At 36.1% G+C, this 12,994-nt stretch overlaps 1 protein-coding gene across 1 annotated transcript in view; it reads right to left on the bottom strand.

Annotated features, from left to right (window-relative positions):
- LOC117340597 (nephrin-like) overlaps positions 1-492 on the bottom strand; it is a 48,117-nt gene extending 47,625 nt beyond the window's left edge. Inside the window, exon 1 of the mRNA XM_033902361.1 lies at positions 348-492. Within this exon, the coding sequence (XP_033758252.1) occupies positions 348-492 (145 nt within the window). The remainder of the gene's footprint in view (positions 1-347) is intronic.
- Positions 493-12,994: the final 12,502 nt, after the last annotated feature.

Here is a 12,994-nt window from a genome sequence, read left to right as displayed (position 1 = left end):
TCTAAGAGAGTTGTCGGGGCCAACACTGGTTTCCATACGTGAGAGATGTAGTCTTTTGTAGATCACGATGAATCTATATAATATATTACATTTTTACTTTTTGAATGTAGTGTCTTCATGACTAAAAGCGGGTTTCGTATAGAATGCATTGCATATGTTTACTGTACGTGTGTATCGTCTCACAAACCAGTGTATCCAGAACTGTTGTATTGTTGGTATGGTTATTTGAATATTAGTTTGCGAATGAAATGGCACATTATTTTATAAAAAAAAATGTTCGTGATTGATCGATTATTAGATCGTGCATAAATTGTATGTCCCTGATATAACACATCAGTCTGTGTTACCCAAGCGGTCATTTTCAGAGTCCAATTCACTAAGATTTAATTTTCTTAAAGGCTCAAACTGATATTGTTGGAATCCATCTTCTTGTCGGCAATATTCGCTAAAGTCATCAACCACAAAACTCATGTCTAGATCGTATTCAGACATGTCTGTGTTGCTACTGTTCACACTGTCATACTGCTGACCACCATTTCAGTTACTCCTGTGATGTCATAGACCGAAGAGTTCCAAAGCAGCGTGACTGACCGATACGCTGATTAGCAGTCGACCGACAGGTGCAAATCGCATACATCAATGTGCGATATCTCGGTACTCGGCCAACCGATTTTGATGCGGTTTGCGACATTCTTTTTTGGTGGTTACATAGAGAATATTTGAATATAGTTTTTTGTTCCGGGTACACTTTAAAAAACAAAAGTAAAGTTATATGCATGATGCAAGAAACAAAAAGAATAAGCTGATTTATTTCTGTTGCGATATTTGGCTGATAGTTTCTCAATGTTCGTCAATCTAGAAACCAAACGCAATATGTTTATATCAGTTTGAAGAGCTCATCACATTTTCAGAAAAAAACTGTCACTTAAACATCTAATAATCTTTTTAAAAGGAGAAGATTCTAGAACAAACTTTTCATAATACACTATTCAAATGGAGAAAAAAAATCATTTAATGACAATGGGCCTGAAGAATACTATCCTAGACCTCGTACCACAATGGCGCCGATACTAGAAATGGAAAAGATACAATTCCATAGTTTCCTGGTACGGGTGTTGGTTAATGTTGAGCCCCATTATTTTGCTCATTACTGTATTCATGTAAAATATACATCGCTGTACATTATTTCATTCCATTGACGTCACATTGTTTACACTTTCGTCGCTGTTCCGCACTGTTTGATACCTAGGCTGCATTTTGTGTTTTTTAATGCTTATGTTGACTTTGATATGTTTTATTGATGAGACATATTTAGAAACATAAACAAATCTTTGTTTGAATACAGATTAATAAAAAAGGCAAGTTACGCATAAGAATTTCATTTTCATTTTGTCAGTGTATTCGTGGTCGCGGCTAGAAGCAGATGTCATGACAACAATAAGGACGGTGGTTTTACCAATATAGGATCTACAAACATGTACGAATAATTAAAAGCAACACGATATATGATACGTTCCCTTTCATCCGTGTATCAGCGCTTGTTCTTTTTGTTGTTGTTTTTTTAATGCTAAAAAAGAACACCATGTTTATATACACAATGAAATGCCGTAAAGGGGTCGTAATGGGCAGTCAAGTGTTAATGTCAGCCCTCTTGCCGGTCACGTGACTACATATAGGTAAGTAGTAACTAGTGCAAGTAAGAGAAAATATACCTTGGGTACCAAACAACCGAATTCACATGGAAAACATATGCATAACTAACAGTGGGAAAAGATTATTTCAGTTTTTTTAATATAGGAGCCTGAGTTCCTAGTTCTATTTTATACTAAAACGGAACCTGGAACTTTTAATATACAGTGATTTTGGTGGTTTTCAAATATAAGGGCAAAATTAACTTACATACGTAAGTGTTTAGGTAACGCTTGGCCCCGGGGTTTGAATAGAAACGTTAAGTATTATAAACTTCAGCACAATTGTAACAAATTGTGATCTAAATTCAGCAACATCAACATCCCGTTAACATGTCAAACATTAATCATGTATCTTGTAACTTGGGTAAAGGGCAGACTATACCAACAACACAACTGCAAACTAACATGTTGTCGTGATTTATATTATATTCAGATATGTCAATATAACTATTCCTTATTATATTTCTCACATACTTACACTGTACAGTAACACTGGTCATTATAATCGACTCCCCGACAACATTCCTAGCAGTACACCTGTACGTCACGTGTTCTGATCTGTCCAGTTGTCCCAGTGACAACACAGGTGAGACAGTAAAGTTGTTGTTGTCCGGTCGTGTCCAGACAAAGGTACAGCCAGGTCTACAGTCCGCTGTACAGGTGATGTCCGGTAACGTGTCCCCCTCTGTCCTGGTGTAGGTAGTGTCGGACGGGGACAGAGCTATGGAGGTACCGGGGCCGTCTAAAATAAATACAAAGAATATAAATTTGCAACAAATACTTATATATTTATAAACAAGCAACCACAGAGCTATAAATCAGCTAAAAATATAGATTGTATTTTTCAACAACATTGTATTACCCTACACCGAAAGGACAACATTCAGGAGGTCAATCGAATTTGTCAAAAGAGACGTTCTATAGTAAAGTTAATATTGATTTGTTATTAAACATGATAAAAAGGACAATGGCGACATCAGCAGGATACTAAAACATACAGCAAATTTTGTGCGCTCGTGCAGTTCTGTTTATTTCCTGAAATCTACAAGGCTATTAAGCATGGCCGACTTATTATCAATTCTTTCGGCCAAAATTAATATGGTCTCCCTCTTAACAAATATCCCAAACGAGAACGGAATATTAGCTTGTCATGCAGCTTGAAACAAATATTTATGGGGAATCTCGAGTCTAGGCTACTTGCAGCACCCATCGAAACTACTGGCTGGCATATATTTATTGATAACATAGAGATAGATTTGACTCGCCAAAGCACGTTTGTTTTAATAACTTTTGACACATAAACTATTTCGAGCGGAACAATTAGCATATCCGACAATCTCTCGATGTGCTTATGAATACCTCTTTCATACCTTTGTGCAGACGCCCTATTCGGAAGGAGTATTGCAACATACTTATTTTGTAAATGTCGATACAGTGGATTCGACGTTTAACTAAGATGTTAGAAAATCATCATATAAAGAACAACGCTTGTCGACATATTTGTAGGGTTTTATAAAGTGCTTTAAAGTTTGTATTCGGGTGAATTTTAGATGAGGAGAATCCTGTGATCAATAAAGGGATTAAAGTCTGGAAATCACCTAAATGTGTGTTATACAACTGTAATAGGAAGTCATATCAATAGTATTGGCTAGTTTTCAAATTAATTTATATACATATATGTCTAAATTTCTACCGAGTTCCTCAGAAATGATCAGAAGATTGCTGATAAAAATTAAGATCGCTATTTGAGACAGCCCCTAAATTTGTAAACACATGTCAAGGCACGACACGGATCAAGATGACTGCCTAGCAGCTTCAATTGTTTAACCATAACTTTTGTTCTTTTTGGTGTTTTACGATGAAAATTGGTGAAAGGTATGTTTATCAGATGGAATGAAAAAGTAAACATTTCCTACAAAATTCCTACAAGAAAGAGATTTCTTGTATGTCAAAACTGATACGTTGTAAGATTTCGATGTAATATCGAGTTAAGGTCTGTATTATGACATAAACATTAATATTTTGACTTCTGTTAGCTTCACAAGCGACTTTGAGTGTAGTTTGAATACTAATATAAATATATATGTATATGACAGCCCCGATATTTGTTTATATTATATTAGTAACAAGAGGACCATGGGCCTTACCGGTCACCTGGAATTTGAAATATTTCAGTTAATCTAACTGACCCTTTTTTGCCCTATCCATCAGTCCGCGTAATCAGTCAGGACTAACATGTGGTCATTAGGCTGTCATTCCATGCTGATAATTTTAAGAAAGTTAGAATGAATTCCAATACAAATCTAACAAATAATAGTCAAAAATATTATTTCCCTATATAAACTTAAGTAAAGATTACCCCCAGCCCAGGGGCAAACGTGAGACCCAAGGGTCATGCAATTCACAATTTTGTTAAAGCACCACATTTCTTCACTGTCAGTATCGATGGAAGGGTCTGATTCTACAATATATGAGAGTAGAGAAGAAGATTTTTGAAAATTTGTCATTTTTACTCTTTTTTGCCCAACCACTCAGGCCCTGGGGGGGGGGGGGGGGGGGGGGGGGGGGGGCATATTATTTACAATGTTGGTTGACCTCCAACATTGGAAGATTTCTGCAAATTACATTGAATTTGCTTTAGCGGTTTTTAAGAAGCAGGCGAAAGTGTAAATTGTTTACGGACGGACAACGGAGATGACGCACGACGGACGACGCACGACGGACGACGCACGACGACGGGTAAAAGGCGATTAGAAAAGGTCACTTGAAACATCGTCTCAGATGACCTAAAAATCAATAATGGGCAGTCGAAAATCTATTTCTATCAATACAGAATATACATTTTTGTCTTATATGTTTGGAACTACACAAATAGACCATGTTTCACGGTTCCTTTGTACTATTCTCCGTATCTGAAATATGTTCCAGGTAAACCTACTATACTTACATTGCACGGAAACATTGGCTGCTACTGTCGACTCCCCGACAACATTCCTAGCAGTACACATATACTTCCCGTGTTCTGATCTGTCCAGTTGTCCCAGTGACAACACAGGTGAGACAGTAAAGTTGTTGTTGTCCGGTCGTGTCCAGACAAAGGTACAGCCAGGTCTACAGTCCGCTGTACAGTTGATGTCCGGTAACGTGTCCCCTTCTGTCCTGGTGTAGGTAGTGTCGGACGGGGACAGGGATGTGGAGGTACCGGGGGCGTCTAAAACATATACGCTGAATATGAATTTGCAACTAATGCTTATATATCATAAACCAGAAGCGGCAGCCATAGACGTCATTTTAAAACATGCAATGATTCAGTGTTGGCCTCCGCTGACTAAAACTTATATTCACTGACAATTCTTTTCGTTCGTTAACGTTGTCGCATTTAGTAGTTACATTCACAGAGGGTACCGCAACAATTTGGTTATCTTATTAGCGGAGCTTCTCCATAAAAGCATGGTTAACATAGCAGTGAAAATCCAATCACTATTTTTTACACTTACGCGACTTTCTGTTATTTTGTTTTATGTAAATCAATCCTCATTTGTAAATGACATCGCGATTATGTAAGACTCGGTTACTTGTGTGAGGAATTACAATAGTTAGTCGATGAGGCTCTCCAATTTAAGTTGAAACTTTCTTACGCGGTGACAAATAGTTTTTCACATGTGAAATAACCATAAGTAACACTAACATTTTCAAGCATTATTACATTTAATCTGATAAAACGTATTATTTTGTTTCTACTTAGTATTTGGTAAAAGTAGTTCCTTTACTGTAACATTGTGTAAATATAAATCAATGTTTACATAGATATGACAACGATATTCAATGCTCAATCAACAACAATGACACACCATGCATTTCAAGTTAATTGCGAGTTGATTTATATACAGTGAATATATGACCAAACGAAAAAATAACAATTACATTGTACATTAACATCGGTAGTGATACTTGACGTTCCCCCAACATTCCAAGCACTACACATGTATGTCCCGTGTTCTGATCTGTCCAGTTGTCCCAGTGACAACCGTTGCGATCACACAACATTGGCAACATTCCTCTAGAGCAACCGACGCCACCAGAATAAACAAACAGACCAAAATGTTCTTACTTACACTGAACATTAACACTGGTTATTATAGTTGACTCCCCGACAACATTCCTAGCAGTACAACTGTACGTCCCGTGTTCTGATCTGTCCAGTTGTCCCAGTGACAACACAGGTGAGACAGTAAAGTTGGTGTTGTCCGGTCCTGTCCAGACGAAAGTACAGCCAGGTGTACAGTCCGCTGTACAGGTGATGTCCGGTAACGTGTCCCCCTCTGTCCTGGTGTAGGTAGTGTCGGACGGGGACAGAGCTTCGGAGGTTCCGGGACCGTCTGCAACCATTTGATGTTATGAAAATAGTTCAATTTCTATTCAGGACATGACGCTTATCGAGCAAACACATGCATTTGGAAAGGCTTTTACCATTGATTTATACAGACTTATTGACAAATGATATTTTATATATCTGTATAGTGAATGCTATATTCATCAGGACAAGTCTGTAGTCTTTGATTTTATTTGAAAATAGGCAAGTCTTACAAGAGTGTAACTTTTTCTTATTGATAGCTTGGAAAATTTACATTTACCTTTGAAAAGTTACATAACTTTTTTCTTTTTTTCTTTTAATATATACGTAATGCTTTGTTCGGGCGGCCTTCCATCTTGATAATCGAACAGCAAACTATTTATTATATATATATAAGGTCTAGTAAGTAATAACGACAGTATGGTCAAATATATGTACTGGATCAAAACAACAGATGTTCGCTGGATGCATATGCCTAGAATACATATAAACGGCCACGTCGTAACAACGACAGTACAGAAAAGTAAATTGAGTCGACTATTCGAGGCGTTCCTCCCTTTTATCAAAACACAAATGAATACCAAACGATCATATATAGATATGACATTGAGTAGTACAATATTATTATGCTTGTGTTCTTGATAATACGTTTTTATATATTATATGGTTATAGATGATCCGAACCCTTCGGATCGATGACCATAAAACTAATAAAACTATATCAAATTACTAACACGTGAGATAGGGCTCCAGCAGCAATGTATCTGTCATTTTATCTAAGCCTACTAGACTGTTACATTGATGTTTGTATGCTCCAAATATTACATTGTACCCTTTATACCAATGTGTATCACCCAATGATATGTCTGGAAGTTTAGCGTTTGTGACGGTTGAAGAGCTTTTGACAGTATATTCCGAGTTGTATTTTCGTTACAACGACCTTGATATTGACATTAGGATTAAAACCTATCGCAGATCCTTATTTAGGACGTTGTATGCCATTGGGCAGCAAGAAGGTAGGTGAGTTGAGCACATACTCATTTCACAGTGAAAAACTTTGCAAAGTTTCAGATGATTTGGTCTTCTGGATTCTGAGATTATCAGAGATTATCAACGGAACTAAAATGTTGTATATCGACAGTATCTTTCCAGTTCTATTTTTGGCTCTCTGTCAGGGCCTAGATGACGGTAACACATTCGTAAGTAGTGGCGACCTTGACTTTGACATCACAATCTTTGTAATATCCTAATGCCAATCTTAATTTCACACTGTAAAACCATGTGAAGTATTTTAAGATTTGTAAAAGTGATGACAGATGGACGGATTGACACCATGGTTATTATAGTGGACCTGGCTGACGTCACTGTCGCTCCAATTATGAAACTGCTTCCTTTCTTTTCTTTTTTTCTCTTGTGAAATAACTCAGTTCAAAGCAAACAAGAAACATCTTTAAAAAGATAAACGGCATAGTTTTAATTCTGGTGTTTATAATGTCAAACTGCTGGTGAAATAAATTAACGAACTAATTAATAAATGCGCAGTTTCAGCACGGATAGCAAAATCATATCAGTTTGAAACATTTTTGGTGATAATAAGACTGCATTTGAATCAGGAATATGATTTTATTAACGTGTCATTTGAATAGATACATCCACTTATTCAGCTTGCATTCAATCTTAGTTTTGTTTCGTTTTAAACTGCATGTCCGCATGTTGCATTTACCGCTACATTGACCAATCACATACTTCATCTTGATTAGTAACGCCACCTGTCGCGTCATATCCGGGAACAAAAGAAAATTATACGGCTATGCCGAAAAGATAAACGGCATAGTTTTAATGCTGGTGGTTATAATGTAAAACTACTGGTGAAATAAATTAACGAACTAATTAATAAATGCGTTTCAGCAAGGATAACAAAATTATATCAGTTTGAATCATTTTTTTTTGTGTGATAATAAGACTGCATTTGAATCAGAAATATGATTTAATTAACGTGTCATTTGAATAGATCATACATCCTCTTATTCAGCTTGGATTCAATCTTAATTTTGTTTCGTTTTTAGCTGCATATCTGCATTTTGCATTTACCGCTATATTGACCAATAACATAATTCATCTTGACCAGTAACGTCACCTGTCGCGTCATATCCGGGAACAAAAGAAACTTATACGGCTATGCCGAAAAAGAAATTATAAATATGTGTTCATATACGTACAATAAACGTTGATATCAATGCCAGTAGCTGTTGCATTCCCGTGCCCATTACTGGCCGTACACCTGTACCCGCCACCCTGACCACGCTGTATGTTGGTGAGTTGGAGACTTGACCCTGTCGTATAGGACTGTCCATCCTTTGTCCAGCTGTAGGTACAGGCCGGGTTACAGTCAGCAGAACACGTGATGGTGGAGATAGTCTGTCCCTCTGTAGGAGTGTAGGTCACAGTTGGTGGAGTCAGACTTACGGTTGACGGTCCGTCTGGAATGAATGAACTTTTAAGAGCCACAAAAAGAAACAAAAAAGGCACCATTTTCTGCATGGGACAATTTGATGTGTATTTTAATACCTTTTAACAATAACCTTAGAGTGCTTTAATATCTGCTTAAAGCATTTCTTTTATTTTTTTAGATCATTGTCTGTATTTCTGTGATTTCTGAAGTTGTTTCAAATGTCCGGTCTGCGACAGGATTTGAAATCTTAATGTTATATAACTTTTTTTTTCTAATTTTACGCCTCAATTACCATTTAAACAACGGTTTGCTATCAGGTCTGATTCAAACTACTACTGAAGGATTACATTCGCGGGCTATTTCTTAATATTAAGATTTAAACATCAGCCGGGGTAAGGGTTGCACAAAACACATTCCAGTCAGTTACCTCTAGCATATTTTGAAAAAATAAAATCTTTATAGCATGCTATTTTTCGTTTACTTTTCTAATAATTCTTACCCTATTGACAGTTTAACACATGTCGCTTGATGATATTAAAATGTACCGGTTTGTAACGTTAAAATCAGCCTAAATGTGTGTGCACGCGTCCAATATCCAATTGCATTAAAGCTGACAGTGAAAGTTAAAAAGCATCCATTGATATTTAAAAAAAAATACATGTACAGATTTCCAAAAATCTTTCCCGAGATATCCCCCAGTTATTGTAGTGTCGTATCTAAGGACGGGCAGACATTTTTCTTTTTTGTTATGCGTGGATACAACCAAGCCGCCGCTGCTATAAAAAGAACGTGCTTTGTTACTCTCGCATTCACTCTAACCTCAGGTACTCACTATGGAACTTCAGAGTTGTCTTATGTGATCAAATATGATTATATTCGGTGGTTATGTCTTTATATGATGTAGTTATACCATTATATGCGGTGCTTTTTCTTTATATTTGGTGGTTATGTCTTTATATGAAGTAGACACATCCTTATATTCGGTAGATACGTCTTTATATTTGGTAGACATAACCTTATATTCGGTAGATATTTCCTTATATTCAGAAGATATGTCCTGATATGCGGTGCGTTTCCCTTTATATTCGGTAGTTAAAATGAAACTTTATATTCGGTGCAAACTTTCTTATATGCGGTGCAAACTTCCTTATATGCTGTGCAAACTTCTTTATACTATGTGCAAACGTCTGTATGATGATGACCAAACCCGGAACTTTTTGTGTGGATGAATCCTACAACGCCACCGTACAAGGAGCGTCAAAGCAACCCATACTCCAGAAACTCCAAACAAAATCTTGCTTGAAGATTTGAAACATGCCGAAAAGATAAACGGCATAGTTTTAATGCTGGTGGTTATAATGTAAAACTGCTGGTGAAATAAATTAACGAACTAATTAATAAATGCGTTTCAGCACAGATAACAACCTTGTATCAGTTTGAATCATTTTTGTTGATAATAAGACTGCATTTGAATCAGGACTGAAAATTCTGTTTTACCATTCTGGGATAACTTGAGAGTATCTATATATGACGCCTTCGACATTTCATCAAATTTGATCATCACAGGTGACTTAAACGTTGACTTGTTAACTGTTGCACCGAATCATGTTTTCCTTGACATCATTAATTCTTTTAGTTTATCTAATGTTATACGGGAACCTACACGGATAGGTCAAACTAGATCATCTTTGCTTGATCCAATATTGTTGAGTGATTCTGTATATTGATGCGTCAGTCTTAAATATTGATAGATCTATAAGTGACCATGAAGGTTGTGTAGTTAGTGTTAAATTGCCATGTACCTTTAAATCAGTGTTCAAACGTAAGATTTGGTTGTATAAAAGAGCTGATTTTATAAAGTTAAATACTCTTATATCTCAATATGATTGGGAAGGTTCCTTACATAATGCTGATTCAGTACATATCGCATGTGAGATTTTTACCAAACTTTTTATTGATTTTGCAACTCAGTGTATACCTACTAAAGAGGTTATAATCAGGCCAAATGACAAACCATGGATGACGTCAGAGTTAAGAAAACATATCAGAATTCGAGATCGATTACACAAAGTATCAAGAACATCTAATCATCCTCGTGATATACAAAAATTAAAAAGTCAGCGCAATAAGGTCAATAATATGAAAAAGTATAGTCGTCAAAATTTTTATGACAATGTCCATGGCATCATCGATAATTATTTTTCTTCTGATCCGAAGGCTTATTGAAGATTGATAAAAAGGCTTATGACATCCAGTGGTACTTCACAGACCATCCCTTCCCTCATTGATCCTGCGAGTGAAAATTTAGTTAATAGTGATGAAGATAAATCCAATTTGTTGAATGATTATTTTTGTAGTATAACTCGTATTGATGATAGTAACACCCCTCTTCCCGAAGTACCACCCAAAACCAATACAAATCTTAATTTTGTCAGATTAGATTATAGTGAAAGTAAAGATGTGTTAAAAACTTTGAAACTCGGCAAGGTCTCGGGTCATGATGAAATAAGTCACCATATGTTAAAAAAATGTTTGTAACACTATTTGTAAACCACTTGAAATATTATTTAATATGTCACTAACTACGGGTGTTTATCCCAGGGCATGGAAACTAGCAAAAGTTATGCCTTTATTTAAGAAAGGTGATAGGCATTCTCCATCTAACTATCGTCCAATCTCTCTATTATCCACTGTTGGTAAAGTTTTTGAGCGTGTTATTTTTAAACATATCTATAACTATTTTCTAGAGAACTCATTGTTTTATAAATACCAGTCTGGTTTTCTACCTGGCCATTCCACCGTATATCAATTGATAGAAATGTATCATAATATTTGTTTATCGCTTGAAGAGAAAAAACATACCTGTATTGTATTTTGTGTTATTTCCAAAGCCTTTGATCGTGTCTGGCATGAAGGTCTATTAGTAAAATTAAAATCATATGGAATAGGAGGAGAACTGATCGTTTGGTTAAAGGATTACATACATCAAAGGCAGCAAATGGTATGTATTAATGAGTCCGTCTCAAAATCGAGCTCAATTGATGCCGGGGTTCCGCAAGGTTCGATCTTAGGGCCTCTATTATTTTTGATATACATTAACGATATAGCAGATATTTTTGATTCAGCTTCTCGTCTTTTCGCTGATGACACCTCTCTTCAATATTCCTCCTCTTCTTGTATTCAAATTCAAACTATTCTTAATAGAGATCTGGAATCTCTTAATACTTGGGCCAAAACCTGGCTGGTCACTTTTAATCCTGATAAAACCGATGTACTTTTTATCACGAATAGAAATGAAATAGATGAAATATTAGAGCTTGAATTTGACGGAAACATTTTAGACTTTACAGATAGCCATAAGCATTTGGGTGTTACTTTAAACTCTAGTGTAAAATGGGGGGATCATGTAGAAGCTATATACACTTCTGTTATGAAGAAAATAAATGCTCTGAGAAAATTGAAATTTATACTTAGACGAGACGCTCTATTGAGAATTTACCTAACTTTTATTTTACCAATCTTAGAGTATGCTTGTGAATTGTGGGATGGACGTACTAATTTAGAATCTGAAAAGTTAGAAAAAGCCCAACGCGAAGCGGCAAGAATTATCACGGGTCTTCCATCATATGCAAGTGTTTACGCCTTACAATTTGAAACTGGTTTAGAAACTTTGTCTGCTAGAAGAAAGAGGAGAAAACTTCAACTTTTGTATAAGATGCATAACAATCAAACTCAAAATCAAAAGGAGTATATTCCTTCTTTACTTCCCTCTACTGTTCAAGATAATGTTAGGTATCCATTGAGAAATGTAAATGATTATAGAATCCCATATTGCAGACTATCGTCAACTTCCTCTTCATTCTTACCGTCTACGCTTCGTTGTTGGAACTCCCTTGAAAATTCTGTCAGATCGTCGGCTTCTCTTAGCATTTTCAAAAATTCTTTGAAACCTAGAAATCTGTTTTCTCCTCCTCCCTTCTTTGGTATCGGTGACCGCAAAATTAACATTAGTCACACGAAGCTTAGGCACCAGTGTAGTTCTTTAAATTATGATTTATTTCGAGTGAACCTTGCGGAAACTCCGAGATGCTCGTGTGGACATTTGTGTGAGAATGCTTATCACTTCTTCTTTGAATGTGGCCGTTACATTATTCAAAGAAACATTCTCTTTCAGAAATTAACTGATTTAAATTTACATGTACCCTAAGATTTAGACTTTCTGTTATATGGTAATCAAGAAATGTCTATAATGGATTAATTCTGAAGTATTCTTATGTGTTCAACATTTCATAAAGGACAGTTACAGGTTTTAAGAGGTCAATCGATTTATATTTTAAAGCAAAACGTGTTATACGTTATTGAATGTATACCATTGTTGCTTGTGTTATTTTGTACATTTTTTTTTATTGCACATCCACTAATTATCTCTCTCTCCCTCTCCCTCCCCCCTCTCTCTCTCTCTCTCTCTCCCTCTCCCTCCCCCCCTCTCTCTCTCTC

This window comes from Pecten maximus, chromosome 13 (assembly GCF_902652985.1).
Source record: "Pecten maximus chromosome 13, xPecMax1.1, whole genome shotgun sequence".
NCBI lineage: Eukaryota > Metazoa > Mollusca > Bivalvia > Pectinida > Pectinidae > Pecten > Pecten maximus.
Note: the sequence above shows the minus strand (reverse complement) of the source record. Positions and strands in the feature narration are given on the sequence as shown.